Source organism: Centruroides sculpturatus, unplaced genomic scaffold, assembly GCF_000671375.1.
Source record: "Centruroides sculpturatus isolate CEXI.00-Female unplaced genomic scaffold, Cexi_2.0 scaffold1247, whole genome shotgun sequence".
In the NCBI taxonomy this organism is placed as follows: domain Eukaryota; kingdom Metazoa; phylum Arthropoda; class Arachnida; order Scorpiones; family Buthidae; genus Centruroides; species Centruroides sculpturatus.
Genome location: NW_019385520.1, coordinates 87,836 through 106,090, shown reverse-complemented (window position 1 = coordinate 106,090; position 18,255 = coordinate 87,836). Strand labels below are relative to the sequence as shown.

General features: G+C 33.5%; 1 protein-coding gene across 1 annotated transcript; it reads left to right on the top strand.

Moving 5' to 3' along the window:
- The first annotated feature begins 9,423 nt into the window (after positions 1 to 9,423).
- LOC111639768 (methyltransferase-like protein 7A) lies at positions 9,424 to 11,529 on the top strand. Its single transcript, XM_023385706.1, has 2 exons — positions 9,424 to 10,001; positions 10,080 to 11,529. The coding sequence occupies exons 1-2, from the start codon at positions 9,504 to 9,506 to the stop codon at positions 10,311 to 10,313; spliced, it is 732 nt and encodes a 243-aa protein (XP_023241474.1). The 5' UTR covers positions 9,424 to 9,503; the 3' UTR covers positions 10,314 to 11,529.
- The last annotated feature ends 6,726 nt before the right edge of the window (positions 11,530 to 18,255 follow it).

Below are 18,255 nucleotides of genomic sequence, written 5' to 3'. Positions count from 1 at the left end.
GAATGAATTTCGGTGTAATATGCGAATATCAACCACAGGTAAAAACAAATATTGTTAAGATATGTTGTAATTGTCAATCTATTTATTTGAATTTTGTGTAAATTATAAGAAAGCCATATTTAAAAGCCCAGTAGTCAAGCTGTTATCTACGACCCTGTTTGTTCTCCAATGATTATCGTCGACCTTGTTTGTTCTCCAAGTTGTATATGAAATATGAAATTGTCCATCCTGTACGACATCTGTACAATAGTGGTTTGTGTTTTATGGTATGTTTTTAAAAAAATTTTTTTAAAAAAACAGTTTATCTACTCGCGTATTTTTGTACAATGTCTAGTTGGCTGAAGAGGGGCCAATGCCCGAAACGCGTAATGTAAAAGGCGTCCCAACTGAATAAATAGTCAATAAGTTGCCAAGTGTTGATATATGTCACCTTAGTGTGTCTGCAAAGAAACAAATATACATATAATTTTATATGGCCGACGGCTACAGTATTATTTTCATTTCTTAACGCGGGCTATTTGGTGTTGAGATTCTTTTTAAAAAGTCCAATTTAGGTAGGGATCCTCGAAAGTTCCCCGAATCAAATAACAAAAACTAAACACTCGCATCATCAAGAATTAGTTTGAAGATTGTCGAAATCCTAATCTACAATAATAATGTTTACGATAAAATGTACTTTTCGTCATACTGACAACGATAGGAATATTGTCAAGTTTTCATATATATTAACTAAATATATAACTAACTAAAATAATGTTAATAAATAAAAATAGCTTCCTTTATTTCCTCTTTTGTTATCTCCTTGTTGATGATGTTGTTATGTTTGTCTTTAATGGGATTAAGTTCTTTCTTCACTTCCTTGTATAGAGAGATGTGTTGCTGTGGTTCGCTGTATAGTTTAGAGAAAAATTTATGGAAGTTATTCATAATCTCTGTTTGATTTTTGATTTCCTTATTATTAAATTAATTGTCACACTACTGATATCAATTTTTTCTTTTAATTAATTTAATTTAATCCCCCTTAAGCCCTTATCCCAAGTTAACTGGGGCAGGTTACATAGCGTTACAGAAAAATAGGGTTTTTAGACCCTTTTGAAATTTTTTTGGATGTTTGTTAAGTCTCCAAATTTTTTCAAAAATTTTTTCCCGCGCAAAAAAATTTTATTGCGATTTTAATCTACCTTTAATGAGGCACGATGTAGGCTTAATTGTTTTTTAATTTAATTAATCGGACTTTTTATCAAATTTTATTCATTGTTCTAAAGTTCTAGTGCACGGATTTTACTTCGTAAAGTTATTTAAAGCTAGTTTCTGATGCCAAAAACGATCTCCAATAGTTTTTTAAATTTTTTAATTAATATATTTTATTATATATACATTTAATTAAATCGGGGGATCAGAAATTGCGATAAAAACGTAATTTTTGAAAAATATTTAAAAATATACGGTCAGCTAGTATTCACCCTACTTTAAACCCTTATCCCCCTGTAGATTTTATGAGAATGTTCCGCAAAAGAAGATACCAGCTGTTCTCTAGGTCAGGGGTGGCCAACAAGTCGATCGCGATCGACCGGTCGATCCCAAAACCAATTTTGGTCGATCGCTCGCGATGTCTTGACTTAATGTGTTACACTTGTAAGTTGTAACCGAATGCAACGCATGAACGTAACACTCAAACGCAACTGTAGTGATATCGGACCTCCTCGTTCTCCCTCAGATGCGGTTTTGTCGGTCCATGTGCAATCTATTTGCGTACAGTTGTAAAAGGGAAATTAAATGTAGACAAAGGGTCGTAAAACCGAAAAAAGAAGGGACAGAGAGAGTAGGTCGGGACACGGTAGAGAGAAGAAGAGTGAAGTGGTGGTCCCCGAAAGTGACAACGTTGAGTTTCAATTTGTCTTCTGTTTAAAATGTAAGTACCTTTTCTTCGTGTTTTAAATTAAATTGTGGCCTTTCTTTTCTATCTAAACTTAGTATGTATTTCACACCTTCCCCCCTTGCCACTTAGACCAGGGATGGGCAACCTTTTTCTGTGTAAGGGCCGCATTTCAAAACTTTTGAACTAATGCCGGCCACATACAAGATAAAAGAGGGGAAAATGCCGGTAAATCACAATTATTTATTCATATATAATTATAAAATAGAATAGATATACTTAATTTAGCTTCTAGAACTGATGTAAACGTAATGTATCAAAAATATTTGATTAAATATTAGTCACTGATAGTTTTAAATTAGTTTCGAGGTGTGTCTGTTAGCCGGTTTCTCGTTTTAATTCTTACTAAATTCATTGCAGGAAAAACTATTCACACACATGAGTTGTAGAAAATAACGTTTGAATTTTTGCTGCATACTTCTTAAGCTAGGAAATTGATATATTTATACACATTTTATGCGACACGGGCCTTGGGATGCCCATCCCTGACTTAGACTATGCCTACGACAACGAGTCGATCGCAACACATTTTTACGATAAAAAGTAGATCTTATGTATACAAAAGTTGGCCACCCCTGCTCTAGGTCATCCAGCTGTAAACACAATTACTCATGGGCGTCAGATTTCATGGAAAGGAGACAATGGAAGTTAAACTCTGAAGTTTTCTCTTCAAAATTAACGCATTTCTTTCTTTTATGCTTAATTACATTAAAATTAAAAATTGGTGGTTACCGAAAAAGTTTAACTTGTCTTTTTTTGAAGATGATTTGATCTCTTTCTACACTTTATGTTGTAAAGTGGAGCGTCGATTATCCGAATCAATTGGGGACTGGGTTTGTTCGGATAACTGGTATTTCGGATAGCCGATTATGTACGAAAAAATAGTTTAACCTATCCCACGTTGAAATTTCTCTCCATTGCGTGTCGCTTCGCGTTGAATTTTACGTTGATGTTAAGCCTAACATAAACTTTTTAAAATAATAATCGTGACTATTGTATCGTTAAAAANAAAAGGGGCAGCACTTAGCAGCTAAGCTTATTCTCGCAGCGAGAGACAGTTCACAATGCTCTAATAAAAATACCTCTATGAGGAAACGATTGGATGCAGGAAACGATTGGACTACGATTCCTACAAACCATTGGAGCTCGAATGGTTCGTAGGAATCGCAGTCCAGCGTAGAACTGTAGTATGGCGATAAGTATGGAAGTTCGAAGCCGTGATCTGTCTTTTACCGATATCTTCTCCTTTCGTTCGGAGGGACGGGAGATGAGATGCGCTCATTGACAAGTATAATTTCCTTTCAGTCGCCCTGAGCTTCTGGGGCTCGAGCTTTTATTCGAGTGTGGTGGGAAAGGAGTCACATGATCGTCACGTGTTGACAATAACGATGAATTCTTGACACCTATGTGTCAACTTTCCCACCTAATTGTTATCACAAACGGTGACCTCTGATCTAATTTTCACAAGGAGCGTTTTTTTCTATCGGAGTTGTTTACATCTTTTTCGACAACTGCATTAAATTCGTGGATTTCACACTACAATAAATTTATACTATATATAAAACACTTTTATATTTTGCATTTCTATGCATTTTACGTAAATATGCGTATTTTAAAAAAGTTATATTAATTAATAATAAACAATATTTTTTTACATCTCAAGTTATTTGATTATTAAACACTATGTAGTGTAATAAATTCAAACTATTGGCATTCTATCATCTTTATTTAGTATTTATAGTTATTTAGTAATATTCAAGTGTTTGAATTTATTACACTACATAATGTTTAAGAATCAAAGAAGAGTTACAACACGGTTTCAGATTATCAAAAATCTCAAGTTATCTTAAAAGTGTTACCATCCTGTTAAGGGCCAGTTTATTATTTATAGTCGTCATTTCATTGTGCAGATACTATTTTTATACACGCAGAAAACTATTCTTAGTATTTTAAAGTATTTTAGTAATAAATAAATTTTATTCGTAATCATATTCTGTAATTTCTACAGAACGAAGTGTAAAGACTACAACAGTAAGTTTTTCTAGAACCAAACGGTTCTAGAAAAACTTTTGTTACTTCCGTACAATTTTCTCGATATAATTATCAACAAAATTATATTTAGTAATAGTAATAACGATAGATATATTTACTTTCGAAGATTAAGAGTCTAAAAATTTTCAACAAAGTAACAAAAATCGTAAAAATTCCGAAATTTTCTTCCCTCGCTAACTGTTGTGAAGAAGATTCGCTCCACTGCGGCTCGACTACGGAAGACGTATATCCGGAATCTGGCAGGAAATGGCTAAACCGAATGCACGAGGTAACTTTATATTCTAGGACCTTGGATCGACATTGAAACTTTAATACATAATGTATGATGCTCATTTTTATGTCTTGTGTCTCTCCATTTTTATAGGTTGAGGATGCCGCTGCTCATAATTGCTCGTAGTTATATTCCCATAGTTTCTTGCAGTCCCCATAGGTGCAGTTCCAGTTTTTGCAATTACTTGTGCTGCATCATAAGATAAAATTAATCTACTTTCATTTGTTTCTGCACCTTTTAAAAAAGTATTTTCTTGGTTAAATTTTTTCAAATTTTCGAAATAATTAACAAATTTAATCATTTTATTAGGATATATTTTCATGTTCTATATGTCTTAGGGATTCCACAACTTCATTAGAAAATGAGTAGTTGCACATAAAACATTAGGGTTGTTTTCTTTTTCCAGTCTACCAAGAATTCAGTCAGTAAGTCTATCATATACAAAATCAAATATGTTAAATATTCATATAAACTTTGATAAATAAGCATTGAAAAAATATTGTTTATACAAATCCGTATTTCATGTTTATATCTTTATCAATAAAAAGTAAAGCTCGTTTATATTTTCGATAACTGAAGTCTATATTACGTAAATCACCACTCTATATTCGGGTATGTACTTGATAAGAGTATCGGGATTATATCGATAATAATGACCTTCCAAATCCATCCTAGATACAAATAGGTTAAATTCAATAATGTTTTACTACATCAAACAGACAAATAAAAACATAAATTATTATTCTATTCATAAAATGTAACTAAACTACTGACTGTGTAAAATGCAAACATCATTTTCTGAATAGGAAACAATTAATATGGTTGTTAATTAACAATCGATTGTTTCTGTATAGTAATATGTGCAAAGGGAACTGAGCATTCATTTCATGTTGTTGTATGAGTAGTGCTGCCACTTACACAGATGGGAGTTGATTAGTTTATCCTGTTATAGCCAATATAAAATTAAGAGAATGGATGATTAATCGTTATTTTATAAAAATTGAAAATACAAAAAATTATGTTGATGAAATAAAAATTATTTGCTAGTTTATTTGGTTACAGCAACGGAACATCCAAGGGGATGACTTCCGTGAGGTCTTTTCTGGGAATTGGCCCCTATTTTGCTGTTACAAACGTAAATAAAACTTCACTTGACACAAACCTACGACCAACTAACTAGCCAGTGTTCAGTGGTATTATTCACTCAGTCACTAGTATATTATCTTTATAATTTTATTCAAGATTGACTCTATAATTAATTATGCAAATAAGTAGCTTCGTCATTCCTTTGTTATAATTTTCCATTACGAAACCTACAAGTGCATATCAAAGAAAATATGTATGNACGACACACCTCTGGATACAGAGTCCAAAAATACCAGTGCTGCCAGTTAAAACACATACACAAACACGAAAATATTGGAGTAGCCCAAGACATAGCTAAAAATTGCTGCGCTGCAGCACTGGCAAAAATTTAAATTTGCCGACTGGAATTCTTTTGGATAATTGACTTTCGGATAATCGACGCTCTACTGCACTTATTCATTTTATAGCTTATGTAGTTTTCTTTCTTTTCCTTTGCTTATTTCATTCTCACCCAAACCTATGTACTAGCCAATCTTTGATCAGTGAGAACACTGATCAAAGATCTACACGCTAAGATTTGCTTGGTGAGGTTTGTCACCCATCTGGCCTCTGCTCTTAATCAATCACACTCCATTCTCCTGGTTGGTTGTTTACACTTTCCATCTCCACAATGCCTTACGTAAATAACTTGGCACAAGATGGAGCGACACCAAGTACCAACGGATCTGCTAACCTAGAAGACAAAATTTTAAGTGAAGTCAATCAGCATTTTATGAGGATCTTAGATCTATTGCGGGAAAAATATAGCACCAATATCAGAACTGAGGAGTGAACGGAAGTTTGTGAAAGAGTCACACAACTGTTTTCCTGCCTGGAACAATTCCATGGCATACTACAGGAGGCCTGCTCATCTTCCCACCAATGTTCCACACTTGCAGTATTAGCTACCCCACCTGTCTCCTATGCGAATATTACTAAACTTAATTCTAGACCCGCTTCTACAAACAGAACCATAAATAAATCCTTAAAAAGCAAACTTGACAATAAAGGTAGTGAAGGAAGCTTCGCCCTCATACTGTATCCAAAAACAGACGAAGAAGGCGAAACGACAAACATTCAACAGATCGAAAACAACATAATAAAGAAAGGCAAACCACATGATCTTAAGATACAGGTCAAGGCAATTAGGAAAGTAAAAGGGGCATATATTTCAGGACTAACTCTCAAAAGGATGCTGAAATTCTCTTGGATGCCATTGAAAAACTTCCAGAAGTATCAGGTAAGATTAAAAGTAAAAACTCTGAGGGAAGGTGTCCCAGAGTCATACTAAACAATGTACCCATTTCTGTTTACGAATCTGAACTTATTCTGATGACATTCGACCAAAATGAAGCCCTCCATGTAACCTCAAGAGAAGAATTCTTAGAATCTACACGTATCAGTACAGTCCTGTTCAGAAACAATGCCACAGAGAATTGCCGAGATTTCATCCTGTCCACTGCTCCTAGGATAAGAGACGCCTTTAAGATCCAAGCACATAGCGGATGAATGTGCAAATATCTTTGTGAACCACTACATCCCGCTGGTGAGGCGCTACCAGTGTTGTGGCTTTATCCATATCTCGACCAGTTGCCCGAATAGACAAAAATGCAGCCACTGTGCTAAAGGACGCAAATTTGGGGACTGTCAAAAACTTGATCAAAGCCCTCGCTGTACTAACTGCCTGAATGCTAATAAAGATGTTCCTGTCCATGAAAAATTTGCAACTGACCATAACGTCTTCCATCCCCAATGCTCTGTTACTCTAAAAATGAAATCACAGACCATCTGACAAATGATCTATGGGCTCTAGTTATTTTGCAAAGAATTCAAGAACCTCACTTACTCATCACTCAAGCAACACCATCCTCTCCAATCATAACCAACTTGTTGACAGCAATAGCAACAGTCATCGCACTAACACCATCTCTCTGCTTCAGATTAACCTTCAGAGGAGTAAAGCCCCTTCATCTCTAGTTATCAAAACCGCCGAGGACTGGGGCTCAGATATGATAATCATCCAGGAGCCTTAACTACAAAACGGAGAGCTCATGAATTATACTGGGTGGAGGGTCCTCCCTCCTAGAGGGTCTAAGATCACCACTAACTTGTAAGATGGACGTTATTGTTAAAAATCCCAGCCTAAATGTCCAGTTTATGCCGCACCTGTCCAATTCTTACGCAACCACTTGTGTTATCCACACGAATAGAAACAATATATTTATCACGTCTCTATCTACTGCTCCCCTTTCGAAGACTATGCTAGATGACTTGGATACGATCAACAGGACTGTAGCTGACAGGCCCTGGTTAATCTGTGGGGACACAAATGACAAGTCTTTTTTATGGCACAGTCCCATCAAGGACCCTAGGGGGTATAGGATGCAGGAGTTTGTGGCGGCACTGTATCTTATGTCCTGCAACACCAGCCCCCTCCACATCTATCACTTTACTAGGGGCGACAGCTGAATCAACGTCTTGCTGGCAAACATTCATATGGCTCTTTGTGTCTCCCACTGCACTACTTGCACTGAGCCTAGCGCAATTGACCACCGTTACATCAAAATCAACATACAGACAGACACTGGCCCTCCAGATATTACCACCAAACTCATTGGCCTACCTTTCAGAACCTAATTCGTGAAAATTGGTGTATCAATACCGCAATAACCAACATGCAAGAAAAGGAAATAGACAACTGTATCCATAATTTTACTAACCTTCTGATACACAGTTACTACCTAGCCAGCAAGAAGAGGATAAATTCTAACACCAAAGCCCCTTGGTGGGACTGAGAGTTATCCAACCATCGCAAGGAGGTCAGGAGGATCTGCAAGATCTACCAACGCCAGCAAAACATCCACGACAGAGCTCTACATAGAAATAACTAAACTAGGAAATTCAATGTGTACAAGACCCTTATGAACAGGAAGCGACACCAGACCTGGAAGCAATTCTGTAATAAGTTCAACAACCCAGGGTGTGAGCCGTATTATGTGGCATTCAAAAAGAGGCATAGGGCAGACATCACCACGGCCATTAATAATGAACTTTATTGACAACCGATGCCAGCACTTGACAGTAGTGTGTTGACTACCATCTGTTTCACATATTTTTGTCCAGGTAGTGTTTTGTTGACTCAAAAATTTTTATTTAGCGATTTTTTTCTTAATTTATATACAGTGGTGCCTCGTATAACGTACGCCTCGAATAACGGACGCTGCGAATAACGGACTTTCTGTTTGACCGTTACGTGACTCGAGCAACGGACTTGCTGCGAACAACGGACTTTCCGTTCGGCAGTTACGTGAGACGNTATTTGGTTACAGCAACGGAACATCCAAGGGGATGACTTCCGTGAGGTCTTTTCTGGGAATTGGCCCCTATTTTGCTGTTACAAACGTAAATAAAACTTCACTTGACACAAACCTACGACCAACTAACTAGCCAGTGTTCAGTGGTATTATTCACTCAGTCACTAGTATATTATCTTTATAATTTTATTCAAGATTGACTCTATAATTAATTATGCAAATAAGTAGCTTCGTCATTCCTTTGTTATAATTTTCCATTACGAAACCTACAAGTGCATATCAAAGAAAATATGTATGGTACAAACAGAAATATATAATAGAAAATTTACAAATATATAATCATATATAATATTACTACATATTTTAAATAATTTATACTTTATTTTCAGTTGTATTTGCATACTTTTAAAAACAACAAAGGTAAATTACATTTAAAATAATTTCAATAATCCAATTCATAATATTTCAGGTGTACACTAACATATACAGGTTTTACTTATTAAATACATTAAACATTTGATTATTAATATAAATTACTTCGTACAGGCAACAAACAAGAACACCAACAGAAGAAAATCGCGTAGTAGAATTTCGCAACTTGCTTTCAGTATTTTTTTCCTTTTTTAACTGTTTAAACTTATACAAGAGTTGAAATTGTTGGGGACTTTATTCTTATGTAAACTGTTACATTTTATTACCCGATATAAAGTTCAAATATTTGTGATAATACTTGATAACGTCTTGCTTAAAATAACACGTTTCCCATTGGCGTAGTGAGTAAATAGCTGGACACTTTTAACAAAGAATGCTGTTGGTGTTTGGTATAATATTTACATTTATTTTGTTCTTGATTCTGTTAAAAACGTCAGAAAGGTGCAGTAAAATATGGTTTGCAAATTTATACGAAATCGTTCTGTATTATATTGCGGAGTTTTTTGTCGGAAATCTAAGAAAACGTTGCTTACGAAATATAAAATTAGAAATTTCTACCGACCCAATACGTTCTCGTGAAGGTCGACTAAGAATTTTAGAAATAGGACCGGCAGGTGGAAGAAACTTTGCATTTTATCCCGAGAAGAGTTTGTTAATTTGTGTGGAACCAAATGAATATTTTCGGTCGTTTTTCAATCGAAAGAAAGGTCAATTCGAAAGTCTTCATTTGGAGAATTTCTACTGTACTGGAGCAGAAGATATGAATGAAATAAAAGACGAAAGCGTGGATATTGTAGTAAGTACATTTGTACTTTGCTCGGTGCAAGACATGGAAAAGTCCTTGAAAGAGATTAAAAGAGTTTTGGTGAAAGTAAGTTTATTTTTTCTTAATTTCATAAATTACAAGAGTAAGATTTTAAACTACAATTTGTATTTATTATTATTTTAGAGAGGGAAATACTATTATTTAGAACACGATAGAGACCCCAATCATTTGATTCGGTTCTTTCAAAAATTGATCGAACCTTGCTGGAGTCTTCTAACTCACAAATGTCATCTTACTCGACATATCGGAAATTCCATCAAAAAAGCAGGTTTCAGTCAAGTGGTACAAAACAATTCTAGACCGTATTTCTTTATGTTTGTACCTCAGTATTTTATATACGGTATTGCTGTCAAATAACACAACTAATGCATCACATTTTTCGATTATTCCTTACTAAGAAAAAATTCTCACGTATTAATAATATATGCTGATACAATAATTAAGATTTAAAAAATGTTCTAATTTCTGTAATTATAGTTTCGTTTTCGTTTGTGTTTTACAACTCAATAGACTAAAGCCCGGTGCCGCGCAGTGAGTAATAGTAACATCGGAAAAAATATGCATTGCGAAATTGAGTTACAGTGTTATATAAAGTAAAAAAAACGAAAAAATGTTTTATAATGTCCAAGGGCAATTTGCTCCTTTCTATCTCAGCATGCCAATGACTTAGAGTCTAAAACCACAGAACGTTCCTAAAAGTTTAACTGTTCTGACGATAGTTTTTCTTCCTGCGATGCTGGCGTGAAGACGTCCACTCCGGGTTGCACAACACTATTTGGACCGAGGTCTTCTATCTACCAGGTGGACTTTAGCGATCTTGATGGCACGGGAGGGTGAAGACAAGTCCTCCGAATATCTGACAAGTTTTCGTGTGAGAATGTCCAAATGACAAGAATCCTGGAGAGGAGCACTGCGAACCAAAAGCCAAGAACTACAAACCAAGAACGTCACATCCTTTTTTGCTCGGTTTTTATAAGTTTTTTCTGGGTCCCAGATCGAACATTCCGATAGGTCGATGTCGATCTGCCCCCGTTCTCTAATTGGTCTCCCTCCTCGTTACGAATTGTAACGGGATCGGAGCCCAGATCGCGGGGTGAGTCAATTTGATTCTTTTCGAAGATATTCGATCTAAGTACTCAAATTCATCCATTGTTTCTTTCTGAGAAATTCGTTTTTTCTCAGAAATTTCTATAGATATGACTTTCTATGGACATTAAATATTCATTTTGCGTTTGATGGTTTCTTTTTACAATATATAATAATAATTATAAATTTTTTTCATACGAAATTAAAACATTTCTGTGCACGAATTTCGACCTACTTCCGGAGCTTCACACTTTCAATTCAATCAAACTGAAATAAACATTGAAAGCTCAATTATACTGTCAGATTATGCTAAATTTCAATAGTGGTAAAGATACAACTTCATGTTATAGTTATCTCAGAAATTTTGTTTGTAGCTTACTCTATTATATGCTACATCCCTCAAAATGCAATCGCATTGTCACGGATGCAGTATATATATCCCGTTCCAGTAATCGAGATACTCTATATGTCCTGTATCCATAGTAAAATCTTCACCAACGTATTCAACAATATTACTAGAACATTAACATTAAATTAGTTAATGCTTTAATAATATTGTCTATGCAGTTCAATCTGCGCTCTGTATTGTGAATGACTAGATATTTGTGGTATTTTCAATNATACTATAGCCCTCAAAATGCAATCGCATTGTCAGAAATGTATTATATATATCCCGTTCCAGTAACCGAGATACTCTATATATCCTGTATCCAAAGTAAAATCTTCACCAAGGTATTCAACGATATTATTAGAGCATTAACATTCAACTTGTTAATGCTCTAATAATATTGTCTATGCAGTTCAATCTGCGCTCTGTATTGTGAATGACTAGATATTTGTGGTATTTTCAATCAATATATCATCACACTTTTGAGATCCGTGTGAAACATTCCTTAATTTCAGTAATCCAGAGAATACAGAATGTAATGACTTCACCATCTAAAAAAGACAATGGCATTGTTATTAAATCATTCAAAAATACTTTTTCTGATTATAACGACATTGTAGGTAACAATTAAAAAAAGAAATACCTACTCTGATTGGAAATCTCTTATTAACGTAAAATAATCCTCCAATAGAAAGTCTCAATGCTACTTTCCCGAATCTTTTCATGAAATTTACAATCTAAAGAAAGATATATTGAATATATTATTCTTTTTTAATAGTTTAGTACAGGGTGATCATAACGAGTAGGTTCTCAGAAAGCTCTATTCAAACAACTGTTGACAAAATTTTAACCAAACTTGAACACATACTTTATCCGTTACGCGGTTTTAATTTTCGATTAAAAATTTCATTACAATTCTGCTACTGGAGCAAATTTCGCACTTACGGTTGAGTTAAGAAGTGAAATTTCATTGACAAAGTTTGAAACTGCATAATCAAAACAATAAAGTTCCAAACTTTTTTGAGATTTGTCCAGCAGTTTTTTTCTATTGTGTGCTCTGAAAACCTGCTTTTTCTGTTCATCCTGATCTTTTGTTAGTTATCAATGGACATACTTTTAACTTCGATTCCACCGACATATTGCAAGCCGCAAATTGACGAAGATCTTGAAATGTGTTTTCCATCTGAAAACAGAATAAGAAAACAAATGCAACGTTAAATATCAAAGTTTTGAAAAAATTTATTTTAACATTTTTCTTACCGTAAAAGCCAAACAGCTTACAAGAAAAGAACCAATGAAACATACGAATGTTAAAATAATAACCAATCCAAAAATAATGTATTTCAATGCTTTATTTAATTTTATAAACAGGTATAAGTAATAGCTGAAGCTAGTTCCCCATACTACACTACCGTAGATAATAATAATTAGGAAATTCATTTTACTGTTGAATTGCGAAACAAATTTCCATAATTCTTCGTGATGATTCATGAAATCTTTTAGTTTCCATTCGTTTTTTCGTAATGACACCAATTCGTTTGACAGTTGTTGAAATTCGGCTACGAACACTAATATAAGTAGTCCAATTAATAATAGAACAAAAGCAATTCCTCCAATGGTATAACTTGTCCATAAAGTAAACTTTATGCTACAGAATAATGCTTCGTATTCAAAGTGCCTTGTTTTATGCCATAGTGGATATGAAACAAAAATATTTAGTAATGCCAAGCAAAAGATTAACATTACGACAATGAATGACACTATTATAGAAACATAATTGANGAATATATTATTGTTTTTTAATAGTTTAGTACAGGGTGATCATAACGAGTAGGTTCTCAGAAAGCTCTATTCAAACAACTGTTGACAAAATTTTAACCAAACTTGAACACATACTTTATCCGTTACGCGGTTTTAATTTTCGATTAAAAATTTCATTACAATTCTGCTACTGGAGCAAATTTCGCACTTACGGTTGAGTTAAGAAGTGAAATTTCATTGACAAAGTTTGAAACTGCATAATCAAAACAATAAAGTTCCAAACTTTTTTGAGATTTGTCCAGCAGTTTTTTTCTATTGTGTGCTCTGAAAACCTGCTTTTTCTGATCATCCTGATCTTTTGTTAGTTATCAATGGACATACTTTTAACTTCGATTCCACCGACATATTGCAAGCCGCAAATTGACGAAGATCTTGAAATGTGTTTTCCATCTGAAAACAGAATAAGAAAACAAATGCAACGTTAAATATCAAAGTTTTGAAAAAATTTATTTTAACATTTTTCTTACCGTAAATGCCAAACAGCTTACAAGAAAAGAACCAATGAAACATACGAATGTTAAAATAATAACCAATCCAAAAATAATGTATTTCAATGCTTTATTTAATTTTATAAACAGGTATAAGTAATAGCTGAAGCTAGTTCCCCATACTACACTACCGTAGATAATAATAATTAGGAAATTCATTTTACTGTTGAATTGCGAAACAAATTTCCATAATTCTTCGTGATGATTCATGAAATCTTTTAGTTTCCATTCGTTTTTTCGTAATGACACCAATTCGTTTGACAGTTGTTGAAATTCGGCTACGAACACTAATATAAGTAGTCCAATTAATAATAGAACAAAAGCAATTCCTCCAATGGTATAACTTGTCCATAAAGTAAACTTTATGCTACAGAATAATGCTTCGTATTCAAAGTGCCTTGTTTTATGCCATAGTGGATATGAAACAAAAATATTTAGTAATGCCAAGCAAAAGATTAACATTACGACAATGAATGACACTATTATAGAAACATAATTGATTGCATTGTATGCTCTCTGACTTTGAAAAATATTATGCTTCAATGAAATTTGTAGAGAAAATTTGTTATTTTTGATGAAAGTGAATGTTGAAGCACTAACAAGTGCTAAAATTATACCAGCAATATTCATCACAGTGAATGATGTTCTGGCCATTGAATAAGTACCAGCGCAAAGTCCGATTAAAATATTTTGGCACATTACAATAAAAAACTGTGCCCAAGCCGAAAACTCAACAATACTAAAATACCATTTCTTCGCTAACTTTTGAACAGTTGAAAGTGATCTTTCGACCTGACAATTGCATGGAATTTGAAGTTCCAATCCAAAGATCAATGCCAAATTTAGAATTGGTTTCAGGAAACAATTTAAACAAATCTCTCTTCGTAAATCTGAAACCATTTTGGACATTTAGATAACTAACCCTTAGTAGTTATATAACAAATCCTTAATATGTCTTTAACTAACAAAGTTAATTAAGTGATCAATTTTTAATGACAAACTCAATTTTCACTCTTTCAATGACCTATGAATCTTATTAATATATGCAACAATTTATAATTAACAATATAACCAAAGTCACATAATATTTTTACTTTGATCACAAGGAAATAGGTCAGTCCTGTTCCTACCACTTCGATCTTCTGTAGCATTATGTCTCATATAGAATTCAAAAAATTCCATATTACTCCAATATTTCTATGGCAATGTAAACCTGCATTAAAATTCCACATATATTACTTTAGCTATAAATTTTACGATATTTATTGGAAATTCTTATAATAGCTCGTATTAAACATTATGTTTAATATCTGCCAGAAGATATCATCTTCATGTTTACGTAAGTTTCTTAAAATCGAAGTTAATGTTAATGGATTTCGTGTTGCATTTTACTATCATACATTTAACATGTTTGTTACGGTCATTTATGTAATGCATTAAATGCTAATGATTGCATGTGTGTTCATTTAATAATTATAGATATTATAATTTAAAATCATAGTTACTAAAAGATGATATTGCTAAAGAGTATTGTTCCGATATTTACAATCGATTAGCTCTAAACACTGCAAGTATCACCTAAATAAGTGCCTCATAAAAGACCTCCCTGGAGATCCTAGTGGTCTTTTTTAATTTTAATGAAAGTAATTTCTTAGTACAGTAGAGCCTCGAAAACTCGGCCTAATGTGGACCGAAGGGTGGCCGAGTTTGTGAAAATGCCGGGTTATCGGAAACGGGGTTTAAAAAAATAAGTATGAGCGTTTCCTCAGAAAATACTGTACTGTACTTGTATATATTGTTTACTTGAGAATACAACAGAGAACAAACTGCCCAAATACTCTTAAACAAAGGAAAAGTACGTCCTTTATGAAGGCATGGAGCATTTACTATATGAAAATGAAAATTAATGAATTGTCTACAGTAATTTGCCTGATAAGACAGATCTTAGAAAAATACTTTATAAGAACTTTTATACTTTTATAAAGCTGTCTATAATGAAAATTAATTAACTAAGGATTTTTTTGCCCTGCCAGGGTGTGGCCGAGTTATCCGGAGTGACGGGTTATCGAGTGCCGAGTTTTCGAGACTCTACTGTATTCATCTTTAAGACGTGGCATTAATTTGATATTCATAAAGCTGTATTTTCTGAATACGCAAACTACTTTGAGCAATATAACTGGGTAACTTATGTTTAGAGATTAGTAGACATATACTAAATTTTGATGCAGAATAATTTATACATCCCATTTACTAATAATTTCTGTAGGAAAGAATGTCCCTAATGTGTTTACCTATCTAACAAATTGAGTAGATTTCTATTTGTAAACACATTACTCGAAAATGGATAGCCTTAAATATGTAAGTGCTTCGTGTTTTCTTAAATAATGGAAGTATAAGAGTATGAGAAATTTATGAAAGTCTAAGAGGCATTTAGAAAAGGAAATGAACTTCAGATATTGTTAAGTCTATCCATTTTTTAAAACTGAAAATTTAGAAACTGAATTTTAGTCTCATGACTTATAAATCAGTCTCATGAATTATAAAGTGTCAATGTAAAACATGTAATTGCTAGATTAACCTGAAGAAGACCGGAAATAACATTCGAAAACGTTTGTAGTACATTTAAATATTTTACTAGTCATTTAAAGGTCATTAGGTCATTTAAAGGTCATCAAAGGTTTTAATAGTCATTTACTAGTCATTTGTTGGGAGTTTATTGTATATTATACCAGTACCTATAAACGAGTGTGGTTAACCTGTATACAAGGTATCGATGGTTATTTATATTTCTCACCATTTTCATTGAGATCGTAAATGTTTATTCTTATTATCTATCATTATTAAGAAATGAACTATTTCCAGGCGAATCATTACTGTGTATTAAACACATCGCATTATTCATGAGCAAGTTTATCTGTGCCTTTTGATTTCTTTCTGAAATCTTTGGTAATAATCGTTACCCAGAAAGAATTCGATTCGTGGCTTGGCAACGAGCTGACCACGTAAAGTTTTCTGAGATTTTTCACGTTTGTAACACTAAAATAGGGTCAATTTTGCATCAAAATACTGTCGGGAAGCATTCCCTCTCGGCTGATTGTCCAAGTGTCCTGTTGCTATAACCAAATAAACGAAACCAAATGGAATTCGAAAAATTTCATTGAAAACTCTATGTAATTAAAAAAAACGATAAAAATTTGCCATTTAAATTGAACGAACTCATGAAATATTATGAAGAATTGTGGAGATTTGTTCTACAGTTCAACACCAAATTTTATTTCATGTTAACTTGCTTATTTCAGTAACCTTTGAACTTTGATTTTCGTCTGTTATACACTATTTTTCTAATCCTAAATTAAAAGACACGATTTCTTTTGTTGACATTGGTAATTGGACATTTTTTATTTCGTTTGTATTTTAAGTGGATGCTTTATTCATCTCCATTCTCGGGAAATATCAATTAATGCGACAGTCTACCGATTGGAGCATTCGGAATCAAATCCAGGCAAGCAACATTCCAAGAATTTCAAATGGGAGATCTCTCTGATAAATCTACCAGTGAAAGAATATATCAAACCAGTGAACACGCTGCTGCGGACGGTTGATCACGTGGAATTCTCGGATTTATACGTGTCTAACACTTAAACAAAGGCCAGTTTATATGGAAAATCTTCTCGGGAACATTTCTTTTTGGCAGATTAGAAAAAGGATACATTAATTTATTCCATCAATACAATTCAATCTAGCCTTATCCCAGATATCTCGAGCTTAGTGCATATCACTGTCTTGTCCTATTCTCAAGGTCTATAAACACAAGGTCTGGACACGATATCGTGACGCATGTACTGTACAAAGCTAGAAACACTGTACACACAACCTCAAAGGTTTGTACAGTGTTTCTAGAGCGAATTTGTTTATTTGTTTTTCCATCTCAATTAGTTGAATTTCTTGACATCTAGTTTTTAATGATTTCGTATTCAGCACCGAATTGTAAAAAATTCTGTTTGTCCTCTTTTCCCGCTAACATATCTTTGAGAGTGATAAGTTAAGAGTTAATATAAGTAATGGTTTATTAATGATTACAAGTATATACTTTCTTATTCCACAATAGTACATTAATTACAAAAAACATGGCCTGCTTACATTTTGGAAGCTTGTTTTAAAAATGTTTTTAAGGCATTATACATCACTTTTTCCGATTTAAAAAAAAATATTTATCACAGGATCCACATAATATTATCATAAAAAATATTCACTAATCATTATTTTTCAAAAACATTTTATTTATATTAATTAAATTATTATTATTATGTGTTGGGTTTAGTGGGTTATACTCGGTACACACCGGTGGCTGTGTACTATGCCGGACCAGAGTCAAGGCATAGCAACCAAAACAAAACTAAAATTAAATGTGTGTGTCAGTGTCTGTATTAAGGAATTTCCTAACAATATGGCATGTATTCAATATAGTGGCCTTCTGTAGTGTGATGTATGTATTTCTACTCAATTGTAATGTTCC

Excerpts from the sequence above, each read along its gene's own strand:
- LOC111639768 (XM_023385706.1), top strand. The coding sequence starts at position 9,504 with ATGCTGTTGGTGTTTGGTATAATATTTACATTTATTTTGTTCTTGATT. Across the intron at positions 10,002-10,079 it reads TTAAAAGAGTTTTGGTGAAA|AGAGGGAAATACTATTATTT; the intron begins GTAAGTTTATTT and ends TTATTATTTTAG.